Here is a 23,777-nt window from a genome sequence, read left to right as displayed (position 1 = left end):
TCCCTAATTTAAGGTTGAGAAACGATGGAAAAAATAGCTTGGAAATCTTGCTCTTTCATTCGACCAAATGGCTCTATATGTTTAGTGAATCGTATCTTTAATTGTTTGTGATTAATGTTATTTGTAGTCGTAATAATTATTTTTCATTATGTTATTGCACGAGCGTCTCGCGTTGGATAATTAGGTGATAAACGTTATACTTAGATCCGAATTACAGTTGCGTTCAAGAAAAATCGGACTGAAACTGAACCTGCTTGTACGTTAGAAAGTCAGAAAACAAAGTGTTAGCCAATTTTTACAATTTAATGATCACTTGAGTGAAGCCGGTTTTTGTTTACGAAGCATTCTGTCCGATCTTTTCGCGAATGTAAATGTATAGAATATATCACCCAAAGATTGTTATGAATTTATACAAGAATATTTATGTTGGATAAAGTAATAAAAACAAAAAAAAAAACTTTAATGTTCACGTATCATTTATGAAACTGTTTGTATTGATATGACTGAGAAACTTGGATCAGTTGATGCTAGATTTCACTGAGAATGTAAGGAATAGATGATAATTTACTGTAGCGTGCTGGCTGTTTGAATTCATAATAAAAAGAAGACTAATTGATTATTGAGTTCCGGGTCTGACGCAGATGCATGGGGATCAAGAAATGTGCATCCATGCAGATTCAGAAGATTAACTGTATTCTGGCCTTATTCAAAAGTAGACATAAAGTTTACGTTCTAGAAGATCTGAAAGATCCTAAATATAGTATAATATAATTTGTACTTATGACTCTTTTCGTTTGGGTAATGCGTTGTGCTATTAATCCTTCCAATATGTCCTCGCTGCAAGACTTGACAATTAATGGCTTTAAAGAAATCTGCTTCGAGTGCAAATATAAAATAGATCGTTGTTTTGGAGATAATTCGAAGTGAAATCTATTTCAACATAATTAAATAATTTGATTTGTTTTGTGTGTAGTACATATTATATTGCATATCAGTCGTATTTAAACGGGCGGATCCAGTGATTTGAAGTCATCAATCAAACGTGTCCCGCGGGCGCCTGCGTTCTCATAACCGAATATAATGACACCACGACGGGTTCGGCTTTCCAACGTGTAGCTCGCAATATACGTATCACAACGCTAGTTTTTTTAAATTCACTGGTATCTTTCGAGTCTTTAATTGAACCAGAAATATCGAACTACCCGCAATTTGATAGTTTCGAGAAAATGTTTGATGCTTTTTTGAATAAATACTCTAACTACCCTCAATAGCGTTCGAATTTGACTACGCTGCCGCTTGTATTGATTGATGACGGATAATTATTGGAAGGCTGTTATAAAAGAGTGCCGTGTTACTACCGTCGTGGCGCCTCCTATATTCTGTTGTGATGACGTGGGCCCTTTAAAAAAACCTTTATTAAATTTGAAAAAAAAAAAAAAAACGTACTAAACAACGTTAGCTGACGGAGGCATCACGAACGGTAAGTGTACTGTTGTAATATGAGTTTGGATGCGGGAGAACGTTGCCTCTAATGTTTTATATGTAATACGTTATTGTTAGTTATGTTTAATAGGATTTTGGGTCTTATGACCCCGTCTATTTAAGGTGAAAATTGAACGGTAATATTTTTCTGCATCCAAAACATTTGATTTCATTCAAAGTATTAGGCCTTGTCCGCACTGCGATATTTCAACGCACGTTTTTTTTTTCCCGTCATTCTGTAACACATTTAATCTCATAGAAGTAGTCGCACTGGCGATAAGAAAAATGATGCGGGAAAAAATTCTGTGACTTGATGAAAATTGAACGCAAATATTTTATACCGTATAAAGTGAGTATGGAGATGCTATTCGCACTGCGGAATAAGATTCGCGCGTTTCGCTCAGTTTCTTGAGTCTCAATGCCGTAAGTGGGTGAATCCATTGTTCATGACCTATTTTGGTACGTCTGTTACGCCGCCTTAGTATTAGATAAATTAAAATTTTAGTTTTATTGTCCATTTTAAACGTGCGTCTCAGCCGAGAACTGAATTACAACTGACGAAAAATAATAGGAAATTTTATTCGACAGTTCCGATCGCGGAATTTAATACGCGAGAATAAAAACCTCGCGGTGAAATATCGCTCTGCGGACAGGCCCTTAAAGCGTTTGTGGACGCATTAAATTTTATATTGTTATATATATGCAGTGTGCGGTGCTAAGTACAAAACTCGCGCCGGCCTCACGTATCACTTCACTCACACGCACAAAGACCCCCCGCCCGGGGCCAGTACGTCGGCGGTCGCAGGCGGCAGCGACGGCGACTCCCGGGACAGCCCGCACGGCACGCCCGCGCCCAACGCGCAATCCGCCCAAGCGCAGCCCGCCACTGAGTACCAGGATAGCTACGTGACGTTCCTGAACAATCCTGCCGCCGGTGCTGGTGAGTATTGTGGTGGAATTGTGTTTTGTCAGCAGGGTGTATTATGGCTGCAGGAGAGCCGTTATCATAGATAATACACATAAATTAGTTATAGCTGCTTATCTATCAAAGATCTCAAATCTCGAGAACTCAACAAAAATGTTTATGGGCGTCGGCCACTAGATGGCTTCGCTTCGATTAGTTTCTCATTGCTCCCGTAGATGGCAGTAACATATTATATATTCTATATTTTAGTTTGAAGGGTTTTGTAAATTTCAGATACCACAAATTGATAAAATATAATCAATTTGTATGGTTTTTTTTCTGTGTTTAGTTGTACAATAATTAAATGCCTTAACTTTAACAAAATATAAGTTTAGGGGCATCCACTACAAGATGTCGCTAGTTTCTATACAAAAAATATTTGACTTAAAGTATCGTAGTTTCAGGGCCCTAGTCGTTACCCTAATCGAATTTTGGCGGTAGTTATACAAAATTGAGATGCCTGAATCTTGCTAACAACATTAACAAGTTTGTATTTGTTGGGGCCAGAAGGTTCTTGAGTGGCGACCGCGTACTGGGAGACGTAGCGTGGGTAGGCCTCCCACAAGGTGGGCCGACGACCTATTAAGGTTCGCGGGGATCCGCTGGATGCAGGCAGCGCAGGACCGGTCTTTGTGGCGAGGCTTGGGGGAGGCCTATGTCCAGCAGTGGACGTCCATGGGCTGATAGATAGATACAAACTTAGAACATTATTTAGACCGTCGGTCTACCGAGCAATTGCACAAGCTTGGTGGAAGGTCTTCCTTTTTTTGTTACCCCCAAATAATGAAGATTGTGTGTTATTTATTAGTAGGTACTCAAGTTTAAGGATTTAATGTTTTAAGATTTATCGATATTTCTTTTAACACCAAGTGAGCAGTCAGTCCGTAAATTGTAATAAATAAAATTCTAACGGTAAATATTTAATAAAGTTTGAAAGATTCGTTCTCATCAAAACACTGCCAGTTTTTTTTTTTTTTATTGCTTATGTGGTTGGACGAGCTGGTGTTAAGTGGTTACTGGAACCCATAGACATCTACAACGTAAATGCGACATCCACCTTGAGAAGCTTTAAGGTCTCAAGTATAGTTACAACGGCTGCCCCATCCTTCAAACCGAAACGCATTACTACTTCACGGCAGAAATAGGCAGGGTGGTGGTACCTACCCGCGCGGGCTCACAAGAGGTCCTACCGCCAGTAAATAATATTTCTACTTACTGTTTCATGTCTTGGACTTCAATAATTAACCTCCGGCAGTGTCCTGCGATAGTAGATTATTCTAGAAGCGTTCATTGTATTCTGGTTTTTGTGTAGCTGCTGTAGCGACCCCGCCCGCGCGTCGTCCTTCGCCGCCTCCTCGTCCGGCTTCAGCTGACACGTCGAGTTCGGATTCCGCACACGCTCCGCTCGTGCCGCCCGCTCCCGCTCCACTCCCCGCTCCCGCTCCTCCTGTCGTCCCGGTGCCGGTCGCGAGCGCCAGCGCCGTTCTGCCGATACTTAAGGAGCCTGAGACCAAGGTAAGTTTTTCAATCAGTAAGTATATAGGTACTGTCGGCATCAATGCGCCTCTTTGAGAAGGTGGCACGACACGAAAACCCTCTTGTCATGGAAATTAAATAATCTATCCTGTGGATCGAATGGTAAACAGTTGACGTCGCCCTAAACACGTCATCTCGGATCCTGCCGATCCACTAAGCGACCTGTACTTCTCTTAAGCCTTGTTCGGACTAGGCGAGTATTTTAGTCGAGTACCGAGTAATTTAGTGGCTATACTGCTCGCTACTGCACAGAAATCGTTCGCATTACGGTCCAGTAGAGCACACAAGTGAGCGGTGTTTAGCAAGATGAACAGGCTGCAACGCAATAGAGTGAATAAACTGATTAAACTAATCGTAATGGCTATTTTGAAAGAGGTGGATGAGGAAATTTCTGTGATTAAGAAAAATAAGTTATGGGTACGAAAATGGATCGATAGAAGAGAGGAAGAGATCCCAAAGAATACTTCGATAGTTTGAGAATGTCCGAAAGTTGTGTGAATTTTCTGTTAACGAAGAAGTTCTGTTGAGAAGTGCCACTAATGAACTCAACTAATCAACAGGTTCGGACTTGTTTAGTCAGTGAGCCAATGAGCAAGGACGCGTGGTGGGAGGCGCTACTCGCCCGAAAAAATGGATTGACTTGACTAAGTTATTTACTAACCTACTCGACTAAATTTTTGGTGTTCAGACACATTTAGTTATTAAATTACTCGGTACTCGACTAAAATACTCGCCTAGTCCGAACAAGGCTTTAGCGCGAGCATGTATAACGTTTTTATTAAGTTTATAACATTAATAAGCAATTATTCCATTAAAAATATTTTTTTTAAAGTTAAATGTTTTTTTTTTTCAAAAATTCGTTAGCTATTTCTCCAAAAGATGTGCTAATAAGCTCAGAACTAAAGGGTCAAAGCGAAGTCTCGATTGATTTATTTAATGAGAATTGTAATTTCTAAATAATGCTCTGACGTTTCGCAATAGAACGGTAGCTTAACTTAACCCTTGTAACAACTTTGCTGCAGGCTTCGCCGTCACCGTACTGCGACTTCTGCCTGGGCGACGACCGCGAGAACCGGAAGACGGGAACTCCCGAGGAGCTGGTCAGCTGCTCAGACTGCGGCCGATCAGGTAAGAAGCGCGGCCGTCCCCGCAACGGCACCCGCCCCAAGTGCTACCACATCGAGAACCGCGTCTGCGAACGTCACAGGCCCCTCCGCGAGAACATCAAGCTGAACGGGGTCGTGGAGATAGTCTCCTCGATGTCGTACTCGGCGGACGACTTCCACAGCTTTGTAACGAAAACCAAACTCCTTAATGACGATTACAATTGCGGGTACCCGGTCTCTCCGCCTTCGTCCCGTCAGAGCCCTAACTACGACTGGGACGTCTGCAAGTGAGGCAGTTAAGAGATTCTTTATTGTTTGTTTGCTTGCATGCCGTTTTTTTTTATATATATACTGGATGTTAGGGGATCGGTTCCGAAAATGAACACGACAGCCTTTGATGATGGGACGGAAAAAAAATCGATCCTGACTTTAAAAAAAAATCATACTTTTAAAATGTTTTATTAGCATTATTTAAGCTCCATCATGTTAGTACAGCTAAATCAAACGATAGTTTCATAAAAAAAAATACATTACTTTACTTAAAAAATAAAAACAGCAATGAAACACAAACTCAAAAATCGGGTCAACCTACGCACGGGCGCGGCGCAGACTCGCGCGGTCACACAAATACTTATTTACATTGTCACATTGTCACATTGTCACATTGTTACATTGTTACATTGTTACATTTGTCTAAATAACTCCATCATCAAAGGTGTCATTAGCACTATCCTCTGTCTTCCTTTTCGGAAGTGGTCTCCTATCACCCAATATATAATAAATAAATCTAAAACTTATCTAATTTCATAGATCTAAAATTATGTTATTCGTCAATAATATTTAGAATGTTGATGCTAAATAGTTTTACGTGTTTTTTAATCGAAATGGGAATATAACGCGTCACAAAAAATAAATTATAATGTCAAGTGATTGCTTATTGTCGATTTCTACCAAAGAGGTTTTTTTTTTAAATTTGGTATTGTTACCATAAATTTGGAATTGATATATTTGATACATTCCAACCCTTTGAAGGTTCTATGAAAATAAATTTGAATTTGTCTAAAAAAAAAAACGAACAACGAATTGTATTTTCCAAGAATTCTCATAAATTTCTATAATTAGCTGTTTTCATTTATAATGTTGCCATTTCATAAATTTTTAATCGTGATGTTTTTTTTTATATGCCAAATGAAAATAATTATATTTGTTGTCTGTTAAAATATTTTGATTCAATAGTACAGTTTTCTTAAAAATCTGTGCCTTATATTTTAAACCAACTTGTGCATGATTCAGTTGACTGAATTTTTCACTTTGAGATGTTCAAACTAAACTCTTTTTTTTATTGTCGGATAGGCGTTTTCTGTGTTCAATAAATGACTTATATTCTATTCAAATTTTGTACACTTTTAAGAACAAAAGTTATTAGTCTAAACACTTAGTGTATTAGGGAAGAAAACATAATCGTATATGTAAGAAAATGCTGCATAAAAAAGTCTCATTTATCATTAGCAACAATAGATGGTGTTGAGTAATTATATTAACTGGAAGACATAGTTCAAATATGGATTTAGACTTGTTAATGTGACAACATTTTGTTTTAGACCCTTCATTATGTCGGTCCCTTGAGTCTACCTATCTCAATAATATCGTAAGGTATTGGATATGCCAGTAATTTACTTATTTATTTACTAGCGACCCGCCCTCGCTTCGCTTCGGAAACATTAAAACACACATGAAAAAAAAAAAAAAAATTTTTTTTTTAAAAAGTAGCCTATGTTCATCAGGGACAATGTCAGCTTCTAATGGAAAAAGAATTTTTCAAATCGGTCCAGTAGTTTCGGAGCCTATTCGAAACAAACAAACAAACAAACAAACAAATCTTTCCTCTTTATAATATGTATTAGTATAGATTTATTTAGACACACTAAGAGCAATACACACAAAACATTCAAGCTTAAAATTAACATGTATATAATTAAGTACTGGTATGTAAGCCAGTTACAGGCATGTACAGCAATCTCTTATAACAAACTATGACATGTTACAGCAATTTTACAAACAGCGGAAAAATAGGCTAAATTTAAATGTTAACAGTACGACATAAAAAAGTATATTTGAAAAGAACATGAAAACAAGAGTTAACTACTTAACATTCTGTCATCAAATATAAATAAAGGAATGGTGCGTCAAGTATTTCTAAAGGACGCGTAGGGGGCTAATTTTGGTATTTTATTTTACCTGGCATTTGTTGAGATCAAGATATCAAATATATCCCATATTGTAAACCATAGCTTCATAATAACTTCAATGAGTAAACCATTTTATCTTATTTTACTATGGTATATCGAGTTTAGTATGGTGTTTTTTATATTAACCGATGCTCGATTTTAGGAATTCCCTAAAGAATACAATGGCTTAATAAAAATCTAGCCCCGGTCTAAATGTATATTGAAAAACTTCTTAATTTTAATGTTTTAGCGAGGGGTTTTTGATATTATTATCTCATCTTTGCTTACACTGAAGGGGTCTAAAACAAAGCTTGCCTGTGTAATACTTGAACATCTTCAAATAAGTATAATATAGTGTGCCTCGACTTTGAAATTGATTATCGAACTGTGCTGAATTATAATAGTCCAGTGGTCGGCAACCTTGTCATCCATAACGACCAAATATAGATGGTACACAATTGAAATATATTCAAAGAGCCATTTTGTTTATATTATATTTTTAGCCTTGTGTTTCACAAATGTTTACACTCTTACAATACAAGAGAATAAGTTATATTCCGTGGTTGAACTAAACATTTAGCCGAAGAGCCATATAGTCGAGTACTCAAAGGGTTTGCCAACCACTGTGATACTCGACTATAAACTAGCGATGTCGCAGCCAACTAACAAACTGTCCGTCGTATCAAAAGTAATACAAATAAACAAATAAACAAATAAAAAAGCAAAAGCTATAATAAATAGTTATGTTTTTCACCAAATATTTGTCGATTGCAACGGCATGAGCGTCTCGATCAAACCTTCCGCAGACCTTCGTTTTTTCTCCTAAGAAATTCTTTAGGCAGTTCCGTTTTAAAGTTAAGTACAATGCAAATAAAGGTACCCAATCGATTTTCATGGGAGGTGGTGATGCACAGTTTTATCGAGACAAGAGGTACAATTGTCTGCTGGTGAACTGGTTTGTGAGATCCCAACGGGCTTATGCCGTATAAAAGATCTCGTCAATAGAATCATTAACTGTGATCTAGAGAAAGAAAGAGAGAGAGAAAAAGAAACATTTCGATCCTTTCTCTTCTTGGGGCCACAACAATTAATTTAATTTAAAGAGATATTTAAATGAATATAGCTTAAATTATATTAAAAAAAACACGTTTTACGTTAGAAAATTAAACCCATCTTTTTATATTTGTCATAGTATATACAGGTGTATCTATTCTATGTAACGGAAGTTTCCATATTATTGTCGCCAGTTTCAAGAGGCAAGATTAAAGAATAACAATTGCACACCAATGAATGATGATGACTATATAATATTTTTCTCATTTTGGTCTTTAATCCCAGGACAACTGGAATTAAAATAAAATCATTTAAATTTTAAGTAAAATAGCTATATTTTTTTTTTTTAAACTATTTGAATATTAACGTTCAATATCATAACAATTGAGTTTATTTAGATTAATCTCTGAATGTCTGATGCAGTACTTTGATACATTAGTGTTCGATTATAATAAACATGCAACGTTATCCTAGCTTTATCTAGTCATGCTTCACCAAAGTCATTAACATGCCAACAGAACACGCTACTAATAATTTGTTTCTACCATATATTTCGTTACGGTAGATTTTGTAAATTGCAACCCTAGAGTTTTCTAGAGCTTTTTTTTATGAAGCACATTAAAAATATTTAATTTGAACGTAACCTTTTAGCTTGCGACAGGCGCAATTGGAATTTCTTTTTTCAATACAATCGGTATTATTATTATTTAAAAAAATTCTTAATCCAAAGATTATTAAAAAAAAAAAACTATTCAAAACTAGATTTTATATTAGAAATATGTTTTAAAATAAATTAGTTGATTCTATCATTCCTATAGTTTATATTTCGTTTTCGTTATAATTAGATTTTTAATTATTAGAATTAGGCATATATAGCCTTTTCGCATTAAAAGTGTACAATTTCCAAAAATATTAGAAATTGAGTTAACATGCGTAAACATTTGGTATCACCGGTATTTTTCTCATAAATACTGTCAAAAGAGCGTAGTTTAGTTTTAATTATTTTTTTAGCTTACTTATGTTTTGACTACTATTAACAAAATTATTACATAATTTTATTTTACTTTAAAAGACAGATAATGTAACTGGTATAAAATAAAAAAAGGATTGTTACAAAGACGATTAATATTAAAAATATTACATGTTCAACCTATAAACCACTCTCCTGTAAAATCAGTAAGTTTTGAGGTTATACAGTTTTAATGCGAGAAGACGAATATAATAACAACATAATTATTTTAAAAGCTGAAATGTAAAAATAATGAATAGTTCTATGTTTCGAATGTGACAAATAATTTAAGCAGAATACATACTCCGTTATTAACTACGAATTTGATTTCTTTCGACACTCTCTTGGCGTGTTGGCCGTGGACAGAGATGGCCGGTCAAACCCGAAATGTGTGTTTTAACGAAGATGTCAAAATTTCAAGAGCTTGTAGTGTTAAGTAAAAATGTATAATGATAATTTGTATTTGAGGTAAGCAACAAGCAATGTAGGTTAATATTATATCGAAAAATCTATTAAAGATAATGTTTCCAAACAGTACTCACAAATGATGCTGCTGTATTTTGGCTTAGAAATTTTAGCAAAGAATCAAGATGGTCACGGTGCAATAGTACTCTGAGGAATTGTTCCGAGATCCCTTAACCCGGCGTGAGTGAGGTTGGGTATGTCATACCCGCAAAGTTTTTAAACGCAAATTGCTTAATGTTATTGTTGCTATACGAGTCCCGCCGTTGCATTAGCTGGAGGTAAGGGTGCTGGGACCGAGGTGCGGTATCGAGTTCAATGTTGCGCCGGCGGCGACTGGCGTATATATGTATGAAAAATGCTAATTACAAAATTATATAAAAAAAAGATTACATTCATGATTCGGGTATCTCATACCCACCTCGTAGCGGTTGTAACAATTTCTCACCTCATTCACGCCGGGTTAATGGGGATTAAGGAATTTTTACCATTGCACCGCCCCCCTCTTGAGTAGAGTGTGTCCATGCTATCTTGAGCCGTTCGTCCACAGTTTTCAGACTTGGCGACGTACCATCTGGTATTAGAATCAACTCCACGATGTTTCCCGAGCGCTATGACATGTCCTTCTTTATACTAGGTTTGAGGGGAGTCCCCAATGGTGGGCAGCTGTTTGGCTGTCCCTGGCATTTCTGATGTCCATGAATTATGGTAGTTAATCATGATCCGATAGATGGGCCATATGCTCATGTGCCTACGATAGCAAAATAACGTTTTTGATAATATTAGAAACCTATAAATAACATTCTAGATCCAATTTGTCAATATTAGTCGCTAAGAAACTAAATAACTTTTTTTCATAATTACAATATTTTCACATATCCTTTTTGTACTTAAAATATGTTTTAGATGTTGTAAAAACATAATTGTTGATTATAAAAGAAACTGATTAAAGACATGAAAAAAAATCACTCCGATACGTTTTCTAAATGTTATCAATGTGCTAATATCAAATATTACTTCTGGATACAAAGAAATTATGTGTTGAATATGATTAAGCATTGAAAGTTTGAATTTTCTTTTATTACAAAACGATTACATTTTTAAAATTTAAAATGTGTATTAAACTCTTGAATATTTATATGTGTGATAATGTTGGAATATATTATGTTTGTTATCTAATAATTTAAAAAAAGTGTATATGTGTTGAAAAACATTAAAAACTTTTGACAATGTTAACATCATAGACATTAACAACTTTTTAAAATGAAAGTGTTTACACCATGTTGAATTATGTTTTATAGAATTAGTATGATTATAATTATGTAAGCAAATAATTCGTGATATCTGATTTATTTGATACCTTTATTAATTTGTTTTTAGTTTTAAAACGATTTCTATATCCATTTTGTTTATGATAATTTTTATCTAGCAATAAAACTAGAATTATAACTATGAAAAAAAATAACAGATAGAATGGATATAGACATCTATTATAATATTAACTATCTTGAGTCAACTGGTTTTATAGGCGGCAGTCTATCTTGCAGTTACAAATATGAAACTGCGATTTTAAACATTGTTTTTAAAATTATATTTGACCGAAAAATTTACTATAGATTACCGCCTTGGAAACAAAAATACTCGCCGAGTATAATTTTATATCGAATAACCATAGATTAATATATTAATTTAAAACGTCAAGTATCAAAATTGCTTGTAGGGAAGTGCATTCACCCAAAGATATATCTTTCTTGTTTTTTTTTTTTTTTATTCGTTCATAATTCAAATTATACCTTTATATTACTTAGTTTAAGCCCCGAAAAGTTTGTTTATTGAAATGTTGTTTAATTTGTATGTTTTTTTTTTCTTCTTTTTTTTGGAAAATATAAATAGTTTTTCGAAATCGATGCAAACAGTTTTTCATTGATTGTGCTGAAGAATAGTGAAATTTAAGTGCACTTCCTTACGACTGCCGTTTTTACTTCTCAAGATATTAATCTTTACCAGTCAATAATTTATGAATAGATTCACTTTTTCTTTTTATTTTGTCGCATTAATGTCGATGTTATTTTTTTTATTTCACTATTGTTCGGCACATACATTTTTAACCCGATTTTCTTTTTATTCCGATGTAAAAAAAAAAAAAGAAAAGAAGTGTTGCTTGGAGATTAATCTGGAACGAGGTAAGAAAATGCTATGTGCCTTTCAATACGTGATATAAAATAGGTTTTATTTGTATTGTCGTAAAATAATTATGCTGTAGATAACGCCTTTATTGGCGCTGCCCATAGGACCTAAGATAGCGCTGAAAATAGAGTTGAAACTTTTATGCTAATTTAGTTAATGTATATAACGAAAGAGGTACTTGCAAACCAATTTATTGCCACTACCGTATTCTCCCAGTAGACTATGTTAGCAGTTCTTATTTCAATACGTTACAAAATATATGTTTGTTCGTAATTGACGCCTTCGCTTATGGCTTATCCGATTACCTTGAGACTTTGTACAACTGTTACTGGAACTTTGGGAAGGACCTTGTCATATACCACTAAAGCACAACAGGTGGCGTGCGTGTGGCTTTTACTGGTATTTATATCGTAGCTGGGCTAGTATTGAACTGTCGTGTCAGATCCCCTGGATCCACTGTCGGTGCTTTTAGGCTCTTCAAACACCGGTCACCGTCCGGTCAGCGAACTAACCCATAGACACAGCCCATTAAGTTTCACGCCGAATCTTCTCAGTGGGTCGCGATTCCGATCCTATGGTAGATTCTGCGAATCATTGCTCTTACTAAGGCTAGTGTTAGCAAATTCTCTCAGGTTAAACCCGTTAGCTCACATAGTCCCTTAGGCTACCAGCGAATAGATAGGAAAATAGTATTGAATTTATATCATAGTATAGTTGTTAGTACGGGAGCTAGCAACGTTTGAAAAGTAAGAATTTCAGGCTCGCACTAACGAACGCAACCGCTACCACCACCCAGACTCTAACCGAAAGAGCAAGAAGGACGAGATATCACAAAATCAGCTGACCTGAAATTCTTACTTTTCAAACGTTGCTAGCTCCTATACTATGTTGCCGTATTTTTTTTAATAATGTTGTTTTTTGTTACATCAGGCCACCCCACTTGTCTCCAGTTCACCGTGAACATGATAGTGTCGGTGCGGAAGTATCGATGGCAGTGTATCGAGTGCAAATGTTGTTCCGTGTGCGGCACGAGCGACAACGATGTGAGTTTTATTTATTTATTGCTTAGATAGGTGGACGAGCTCACGGCCCAACTGATGTTAAGTGGTTACTGGAGCCCATAAACATGTACAACGTAAATGCCGCCACCCACCTTGAGATATAAGTTCTAAGGTCTCTTAGTATAGTTACAACGGCTGCTCCACCCTTCAAACCGAAAAGCATAACTGCTACACGACAGAAATAGGCGGGGTGGTGGTACCTACCCGTGCGGACTCACAAGACATCCTACCACCAGTAAAAACTAAGCTACACCTAAACTAAGCTTAAAATGATTGACATTGATATTGATAATGTCGACTGTTCTCACCCGTCACACGAGCGGATCCTCCCGATCCACTAACGGTGCTTTTAGGTACTCCAAGCACCGGTCACCGCTCTCGTCGAACCCGTCGCTTGCGATGAAGGGCTCGACGAGTAAATTAACCCACAGACACAGCCCACTGAGTTTCTCGCCGGATCTTCTCAGTGGGTCGCGTTTCCGATCCGGTGGTAGATTCTGCGAAGCACGACTCTTGCTAGGGTTCGTGTTAGCAACGTCATCAGGTTGAGCCCCGTGAGCTCACCTACTAAAGTTAAGGTTACGCTAAAATAGCCACTAGGGCTATCAGCTTAGGTAGGAAAAAAAAAAAAAAACACGAGTCCCTAAAGACCCGTGTATCAGTAAACGAATATCGGATCTAGGACCAGCTGTTGTTCTGTGACGACTGCGACCGCGGCTACCACATGTACTGCCTGGCGCCGCCGCTCGACACGCCGCCGGAGGGCTCGTGGTCCTGCGCGCTCTGCATCAAGGAGTTCCACCAGCCCAGGGTCGCTCTGCAGGTACGTAACGAAACCGATAACGGTACGAGTTTGTAATGTCCGGTGAGGTTGACCCGAGCCGTCAGACAAAGCTGCGTTGAATCATGTTTGTGGACTTATAATTAGAGATGAAACGAATTTTTTTTTATTAGTTAGATGGGTAGACGAGCTCATAGCCCACCTGGTATTAAGTGGTTACTGGAGCTCATAGACGTCTACAACGAAAACGCGCCACCCACCTCGAGATATAAGTTCTAAGGTTTCAGTATAGTTACAACGGCTGCCCCACCCTTCAAACCGAAACGCATTACTGCTTCACGGCAGAAACAGGCAGGGTGGTGGTACCTACCCGCGCGGACTCACAAGAGGTCCTACCACCATCCGGTATCTGGCCAAAAGACTATCCGTTTCATCTCTACTTATAATTGTAAGCTTCAAAAGTTGATGCCGCAAAAACTATTGTTGCTGTTTTAGTGGGAATCTTTTTCCTTTACATTTCGTTTTCGTGAATTCCCCTCCTCGTAATCGTCAGGGTTCTGTCTAGTAGTGTGGAAAAATATTGCGCATACGCTTTTTCTTCTAGGACTCTTATTTTCTCTTATCTTGTTAAGACAATGCATCTTACTATCCCAGTGCATAAATTTATACTAAAATTGTAATATAATTAATTGCAATAAAATTATGCAGGTCATAAATATCGATACTATAAATGTGAGTGTGTTTGTTTGTTCATCATTTACGTTGTAACAAAGAAAGGAATTGACATGGTTTTTTAAAGCTTATAATAGTATTAGTTCAGGGGAGTGATATAACTGATATAGGCTAAATTTTTTCGCGATTAAAACAAAAGTTTTTCCCAGGGGAAACTACACCGATACATTTCCTTGACCACGCGGGCGAGGTCGCGGTCGATAGCTAGTAATATATTGAGATGTGGAAGGCTATTTAGTCTAAGCGACATTTTTGAAATTTAAATTATGTAATTAATTTAACATTTAAAATTTAAAAAAAAATATTATAAGAAAAAAGCTTCTTCAGCTATTTAAATGAAGTAATCTTAATTGAAGTTCAATTAAAAATATCGAACTGTGTTGATGCTAATACCAAATAAAACGCACCTTTAATAATAATTACAAAGATAAGAAATGTCGCTTAAACCAAATACTCTTTCACCCCTTGATTCATAATAAGGAAAAAATCGTTTTTAAATTGTTTTTCTTTTTTGACTTTGCAGGTACAATAAGATTGACAGGGAGTTGAACGGTGTGTATGTACGTGAATTGTACGAAGTAGTTCTAACGCGCGGTGCAGTTTGTATCTTGTCATAGATTAATTAAGCGACAAATCGATACGTACAGTGTTGCCATAGTTGTGTACACTTAGTTTTAGGGTTGCCAGATGCGAATCGATTTTTTTATATTTGCGTTCCTGTGGCTGGAAAAGATCGATTAGCATTAATTTAATTCCGTTTAAGGTTAATAATTCGATGTAAATTTGAATGCGTATTAATGCTCTTTTTCTACCTCCACCGGTGCTTACTTTTTTTTTTAAACTTCACATTTCCCAATAATTTTCAGAAATTCAATCTTTAATCGAGAGATTGAAAGGCTATATGCGATGCCCATTGAATATAATTTTTCATTTTGTTTGAGCACCAATGATTTTTACGTAATTCGTAATGACGGATCTATCTATATTCGTGCATTTCTCCTTCTGTATAGTTATTATGAAGGAATCTCCTGTAAAAGGGGTGGTTTAAAATATCTAATAAATCGGTAATAAAATCGTAAGATGTCCAGGATTGCCTTAATTTATGGCTACTCTTGCCTATCTAATATTGCCTATATGCTACATTAAAAAAAACTCTACCACGCATTAAAAAAAAAACGAGAAACAAAAGGCCTTTCTAAATTTAACATTCTGTTAAATAAAAAAAATCGTATCGCTACTTTAAGATTACGATTTTTATTTCATTTTTGTTTTTTGTAGTTTCTCAGCAATCAACGCCCCTAAGGTCGTTTTTACGAAAGCAATTTAGAGGTCACGATAAAACAACACGATGCGATCTCTGTTTTCTCATGAGTGTTGGTTATATGTACCGATTTAGAAGAGCAACGCTCGAAGTTATAAAGTCAAGTCAGAGTCGCGAAAATCAAAGGGTTCCGAATAAATTCTGATTTTGAATGTTGTACCAAAGAAATGATAAAACATAATAAGTAAATAAAAAAACATTCCATGACCCCTTTGCTTAATGAGTATTAAATTTAAATAATTTTTGTTTATGGTACTTTCAATAGAGTAACAAATTCATTTAATAATATAACATATATCGTTTCTTTAATATTTTTATTGCATAAATGGCTGTACGATGTGGTGTTTTTGAGTGCTCACAGAAACCCGTCGAGATTACAACGTGAATGTCTTCACCCACCTTGAGACATGAGGTCTAAGTTTCCTATTATGTCTTATGCCCCACCCTGTAAACAGAAACACATAACTACTTCGTGACAGAATATAGACAGGGGAAAACTGTAGACATAGGACTCGTGTCTCAAGATGGGCGACGCTATTGACGTAATAAATGTCTATGAGCACTGGTGACCACTTAAAACCATGTTGGCTATTAGATCGTCCACAGATCTTAGTAATTAAAAAAAGTTTGGCGGTTACTGTCCGTGCGAGCGCACAAGATACCATGCTAGCAGTAACATAATTAAATTATACAAATATTATAGTACAGCTTGCAGAAAAATCTAGATTGTTTTATCACATTCTTTTGTAATTTAAAAAAAAAGCTCTTTGGTGTTTTATGGTGTGAATTGTAACCACGTGACTACAGTTCGGATAACCAAGACACTCATCATCATAACCTATAATTTCAATTATTTACCTAAATAATGCTTGGCTCCATTTTGCATATTCACTTTCAGATGAAATCTTTTTTTTTTTTTTTATTGCCTTTGTAGGCAGACGAGCATACGGCCCACCTGATGGTAAGTGGTCACCGTCGCTCATGGACGTCAGCAATGCCAGGGGCAGAGCCAAGCCGCTGCCTACCAAATCTAGAAAAGTATCTCTCGAAAATCGGTGTAAATACGTAAATATATTTGTGTTTAATTTAATGTTGGTGTAGGTTAATTAACTTTAAAATGTTATCTAAGTGAATGTACGTAAAACATGTTTGAACAACTTTGTTTTTTTTTTAAATAAGAAATCTAGCGTTGTCTCCCTCGCACGCGTGACGACAATTGATAGTGAGCAGTCTTCTTTTTATAGTTCTCTGACAAATGTGTTGTTGAAATTCAAAATTAATAATCGGATCCCAAATGAGTTTTTAGAAAGACTATCAGACCATAGATGTCCATGCCCTACCATGTCCGCTGGTCATAGGTCTCCCTCAAGGAACTTCATAATGACAGACATATTCTGTGTTGCTTTGCGCGACCTTCAACACTAATAGGAGTTAATCTTGTGGGATTCTAGACCCTTGAATTATCATAATGCAACTAAATTATATAATATGTTTGGAAAACATTTTTCCCCAATTTGTTTGCCTTAGTTCGATAATGGTTATTTTTTTGTTATCAGACAATAATAATCGCGACGATCTTTATGTTTTTCCGGGAGCATTTACGAGACGAATACATGCATTCAGCATTATCGATTATAGAATCGATTAATCGGTCAATTGTAACAAAAGTATCGATATTGTGAATTTAGTCGTATATACATTAATTATACTTTAAAAGCTCAAATAGTAGTGTACAGAGTACATTCGAGTTACTGTAATTCCTTATGTTAAGTACTGAACGATTAGGGACTGCGATTTAAAAGAATTTGGAGTTTAATTAATTTAAGTACAAATATAGTTAAGGTACCGCTTATATTAATTTAAATTATTTATGTCCATAGACAGTGTTTGAGTTTTAGTTTTTTTTCTATGAGACAACTACAAATTGTGAAATAAATACGGACAATTAGTTTAGTGCGATTAAATCATTAGTTTATTTGGAAACTTAAATACGGCTTTGACTTAAACTATCCGTGAACGACGGTCTCATATTAAATCCTTAGTATTATTATAATATAATATTTGGATAATATATAGTAAGAAGTTTAATATTGTGTAGTGTTTATAAAGATATCGAGAACTTTCTAAATGTCGTTCGTTCATAGCCCCTCAAAGAATATCAATTGAACTGATATTTAAAAGTTGTTAATGAATTTGGCGGAAAAGTGATTTTTTTTTAATCCATCATAAACCCTTATACAGATTTACATAAAAAAAGAAATAATGAAATAAATACTAAATAAATCGAAATTAGAATTTTTAGAGTACGCGCTAAAACTCTAACTGTTATGACGTTACTCATGACAACTATTTTTTTGAACCCTGAATATATTTTCTATAGCGCATTATATTATTTTCTATTTCTAATCAGTTACATTTCTTTTTATGACCAGGATTTTTTTTAATTAGTGAAGGCGAATTTATAAGTGTAATTCAATCTTTTTGTCTCGAATTTTCTTTATTTTTAAAGTCAAAAAACACTTGGAAAGAAATTAATGAAAGAACACAGGTAAAGTAACATTGAAGTGGGTATATAAGAAAAAAAATGTATTGTAGCTTCAACATAAATTTTATTTTATAAAAATACAAAGGGATTTATACATTTTCTTTCCAATTACGATATTTGTTCTTGTTAATAAATCGACAAACAAATAAAGGTTCGTACGTGACGTGATATAAGATGCGGAGACGGCTTTTTTTAATGCTCCTAAATTCTACAAAATTATTGTGTTTTATCAAAAACGATTTTTTTTTTCTCAAATAAAGTACATAATTTTCCTATTACTCTGTACTGTGTCTTGTTTTCTGTGTGTACATAAATAAATAAATAAATAAAAATAAATAAAGTAAATAAATATGACACCCAATCTATCTTACCTTTGTATGCGTAACGGATACAAATATACAGAATACAGTCTAATTATAATTTTATTAAAATTTATTTCGTTGGAATATCTACAGCTTGTGTGAAATCATGAAATCTAAAATATTCTATATCAAAACCAGGGTTGTCTAGTTTAAAGATTTTTACTAAACAAAAATGTTATCATAAGAACCGGTGGGTCATTTAAACCAACGATAAACATCTCATACATATATTATCTATGAATAAAAAATACCATATTATAAAGATAATTATAAAAATACATTATGTATAATATATCCATCGAATTATTTATCGATATTTTTTAATTATTTAATTATTTCTCTGGTTATATTTCAATGATTTTATGGGTGACGACAAAACCCTACACTTACTTGAATTAAATTGGAACAGTGGGCTCAATTTTTTAACGACCAACTGTTATTGCATCATAATATTTATGTTATACATAAATTATGTAACTTTCGATCGAAATAGTACTAATTCATCACCCAGTAGTTCAACATTTCGTCTAATAACAATTTGGACCAAATCTTTCTGAAATATCAGACTGTTAATAAACAGGAAACGCACACCGGCCAAAGTTATTCCAACTCATATTATAAATTAGAATTAAAAATATGAGAGGTACAATATTATAGTATTAGAGTATATTTCCTTTTTCTTATATATATTTTTTGCATTCTTTAAAAACTTGCGACCTGAACGGATTCCCATTATTTGTAACAGAAACGATAATATCAATTATAAGCATATAGTTGTATTTAAAAAAAAATTGTAAAGTGAAAATTTAAGTTAAAAATTCTTTAAAATTATTTATTGTACAAATCAGATCAAATATAGAACCGACACGAAAATATTATTCTAATTATTATTTTGGTGTGTAGCGTTATTGGTTCGGCGACTAGCGATTTCGCTTGACTATTAAAATTATAAAATTTAAATGCTATCAGTCAGTCATCGGTCGTGAGATTAAAATATAAATCCTAGGGGCTTATTGTTACGGATCAAATTTATCTATGTCTTTAAAATCGGATACCTACGGTCATTTCCGATCTTTCGTGATACAATAGTGTTTTTTGGAAGCAAGGAAGGTGAAAAATATAATCTAATTGACTAGATAGTAGATATTATAGTCATATTATTTAATTCATTATAAATATTGGACAGCAGGAATATTTATGTGGAAAATTAATTGGTGAAGACATATGGAATCTGAAGCGTAAATAAAAGTAACAAAAAAAATGTCGATGGTAGATATTATAGTCATATTATTTAATCCATTATAAATATTGAACCGCAGGAATATTTATGTGGAAAAATAATTGGTGAAGACATGGAATCTGAAGCGTAATTAATAAATGTAACAAAAAAAAATGTCGATAGAAAAATTGATGAAAGCAGTGCATCTTTCAAATATCGCTTAATATTTGTTAGATTTTCTATTTGTAAAGATTTCTTACTGGATTAATCGTTGAGAGTTCAAAAAGAAATACAGTAAAAAATTAACTTCTGTTTTTCTATCGACAGCGAATGCAGATGAGCACGCGGCCGACCTGATCGGAAGTGGTCGCTGTCGCCCATGGGCATTGGCAATGACAATGCCCATGGGCGACCAGATCCGGAGATCCACGATCAAGCTGCAGTCTTCCGTGAAATACTCTAAACACGTAATTATGGAAATGTTTTTCAACATCATGTACAAGATTCATAAATAAATATATTTAATTGAATGAACGAATGAATGAACGATTCAAAAGGAATCATTCGTTCGATTTTTATTTTGTAACTTTAACAGTACCTACGTAAACGGTCTAAGTACATTTTGAGTTAGGACGTATCTTTAATGATGAATTCGGCCTAAAGGCCTTCTCGTATTAGAGTAATAATAGATTTTTTTTTGCCGACGGTACTTATATTTTTTTTACTAGTAAGGTTATGGAGAATGCATGAAATTGCCAACGTTTGACAACGGCTGTTTCGTTGTGTGACGAACGTCAGTAATTAAACTAAATTAATGATAATATTAAAAATAAATAATAGCAGGTTTTTTTGTATTAATGTTAAGTAAAGCTGTGATCGGTATAGTTGGTTGTGAAGAGAGAGCGTTTGGGCTTCTTCTTTTTTTTTAATATTTTTATAAACAGAGATTATTTCTGAGATATCTCTCATACGGATCGTTGCTGTTGCGATGAACGCTTCTCCGGGTTGTACAATTCGTTTTTTTACTTGCGTCTTTTTTATTTTTTGGTCACACCCAGTTGCTTGGGTTGTGTCTGTAATGTTGCCAGCGCTAAATGTTTTTTTTTTTGTGTATCGATGCTACTTTTTAATTTATAAAGTGACTTTACTTTGTGATCTTGTAATTTTGATTAATTTCAATTTAGCGTTGTTATGTTTTGAGTATTCTAATCCATTTAGTCACACAAGCGTTCCAATGTTCCTTTCAAAAGTTTAGTATAGATATATTTCTAAACGATTTAAGCAAAAACATGATGCTATTTATCGTAATCGTGATATGAATCTATAATATTTATTTCATTGCATTATAGTTAGTCTTGTTTTACAGTGTTATCGCAGGCGACAGAATATCGCAACGTATCGCATATCCCGTCATATTCACATCTTTCCATACATCGAGTATAAGAAACGGAGAAATATTAACCAATAAGATTGCACAAAATCAAAATTATAAGATTGCAAAATGATTGGTGGACAGGCACCCTGAGCGGCATTAACCTTTATTAACCTTTGAGTCATGAGAACTTTGAGAAATGTTTGACGTCATACAATAATAGCTCTTATACGTAAATGAATTGGAAACTATTAAAGACATTGCGGAAATGTTGTTATATTGTCTCGATTTGATTCTTAAATCACTTGTATTCAATAGTTTTTTTTGTTGTTTGTTTGTTTGTTACAAAACACATTTTCATTCAATCTTATAATATACTGAGTCACATAGAAATGACATTGTATTTACATTTGTAATATTTACAGTATATTTTAATGTAATTTTATTTATATTAAAGATTACAAAGTAAAGTCTTAGCGTACAAAGGCTTGGACTATTTGATATGTTCGCATCGAACGATTGTGTGCTCAAGTTTTGTTATTGTACAGAATAAATGAACAATTATCGTATTGGTTATTTTTCGTATTAAACCATTATTGCATTTTTATTCTATGCCGCATTGTAATCGCACAATTACATTTTAAATCAACACTTAAACTTGTTTTAAAGTTATTAAAATCGAATGATTTCAAAAAAATAATGATTCATACGTATCTGCTTTTTTAAATGAAATGTAAATTTTTTTTTTCAATCCCATAATGAATACACGGGTAATGTATGTTTATAATTTACTTTAAAAAAAAAAGCTTTGGGATTTTCTACTTAAGTTCAAGAAATCGCATGTTGTCATGAATGTGTAAATTCGTATTTTTTTTTGGTTTTTTAACATGGCAACATTCGATCGATGTAATTTCCCGCGTACTATGATTTGCGTGTGTCAAACGCGTTTTGTGTTAAATGACTGTAATGTATATTATGATATTTCAAATTAAGCATTGAATCCACGTCTATCCAACTTTAAATGTATCATGGAGAGTAGCAAAAATATCTGTCTAGCTTTAAGGTACTAAGTGTGTAACGCGGTGTCACTCGCAGCATTAAACTTGCATTTTCTCAAATAATTTAACACGTTTTTTTTATTTGTTTTCAAAATATATGTCTTTAAACAATCATTCCAAAGTGTCCCTCTCTGGTGCCCAAGGAAGATTTCATTGAATTTCCTTGAAGGAATATCTCTCAAGCTTTAATTGTAATGATGCCTAAAACCATAGCTTTTTTAGCGCTTTAAGCCCAGTGAAAATGCCGCTAAAGAGGGCATAACTCTTTACAACAATACCAGTGTTTAAAAGCAGGATAAATATACATTATGGGAAGGAGAGGGAGCATAAGTAAACTAAACTAAGCTTTTTTTTGCCATTTTTTTTTTGACACTAATACTAATAACATTATTGGGAGGTAGTTGATAAATTTTGAAATTAAAACTCACTTCATTTGCACGTGGACTCAGTGTTTTATTTCGGAGTATTTAAAAGATGTGTGATTTCAAATTTGTAATTGTTTATAGTTTAACCGTATTCTTAAGGAATTTCCATCCTGAAACTAAATGAATAAAGATCGTGTCATATTTTACGGTGGTATTACGCGTGTAACGAATAAAATGGTATTATGTATGTTTGGTCGTATTATTTCGAGAGAAACCCTCGACGGATATCGTGAATTGCTTTTTGAAGTGAAAACTTCTTTAGAATCGTTGTGATTTCAAACCGGATGCAACGGAAAAAACGACAGTTAAGAGACACAAATACAAAAATGTGTAGGATGAAGCCAGCAAAGAATGAGACAGAAATATACATACTATTTAATACAGCGCCATCTGTGAGATTTTTTAATACTAACGTGTGTATGAAAGCTCTTGTAGTGAATTTTAATTTAGGATTATACGTGAAATTAAAATATCGATTCACAGAGGGCGCTACCCTACAATTATTTACTAATGACAAAATTTTACATATACTTAAGACGTTTATGATAATTGTATTTTAATTTTGAAGGTTTCACTTCTACCACGTGTGAATTGCACACATTTTGTTTTTTTTTCCTACCTAAGCTGAGAGCCTTGATAGACTATATCAGCGTAGCCTTAACTAGTAGGTGAGCTCACGGGGCTCAATCTGACGACGTTGCTAACACGAACCCTAGCAAGAGCCGTGCCTCGCAGAATCTACCACCGGATCGGAAACGCGACCCACTGAAAAGATCCGACAAAAAACTCAGTGGACTGTGTCTGAGGGCTAAGGGAATTGCTAGCTTCAAGGAATGAAGGAAATAAATAAAGAAGGATATTTACGGGAATCTTT

At 34.6% G+C, this 23,777-nt stretch overlaps 1 protein-coding gene across 3 annotated transcripts in view; it reads left to right on the top strand.

Annotated features, from left to right (window-relative positions):
- Nucleotides 1-23,090, top strand: part of d4 (double PHD fingers d4) — a 34,787-nt gene extending 11,697 nt beyond the window's left edge. Inside the window, exons 7-13 of one of the 3 annotated variants that reach the window (XM_089735886.1) lie at nucleotides 2,189-2,422; nucleotides 3,759-3,961; nucleotides 5,005-5,110; nucleotides 12,958-13,070; nucleotides 13,771-13,911; nucleotides 15,125-15,153; nucleotides 20,376-23,090. In XM_089735886.1, coding sequence (XP_089592012.1) covers nucleotides 2,189-2,422; nucleotides 3,759-3,961; nucleotides 5,005-5,110; nucleotides 12,958-13,070; nucleotides 13,771-13,911; nucleotides 15,125-15,133 — 806 coding nt within the window. In that variant the 3' untranslated portion in view covers nucleotides 15,134-15,153; nucleotides 20,376-23,090. Of the gene's footprint in view, nucleotides 1-2,188; nucleotides 2,423-3,758; nucleotides 3,962-5,004; nucleotides 5,111-12,957; nucleotides 13,071-13,770; nucleotides 13,912-15,124; nucleotides 15,778-20,375 lie in introns of those variants that run through there. The other 2 variants (XM_089735884.1, XM_089735885.1) reach the window with 2 other exon arrangements.
- Nucleotides 23,091-23,777: the final 687 nt, after the last annotated feature.

Source organism: Bombyx mandarina, chromosome 20 (assembly GCF_030267445.1).
Source record: "Bombyx mandarina strain Sakado chromosome 20, ASM3026744v2".
NCBI classification, from domain to species: Eukaryota; Metazoa; Arthropoda; class Insecta; order Lepidoptera; family Bombycidae; genus Bombyx; species Bombyx mandarina.
The sequence above is the reverse complement of the archived record's forward strand: the minus strand, read 5'-3'. Positions and strand labels throughout refer to the sequence as shown.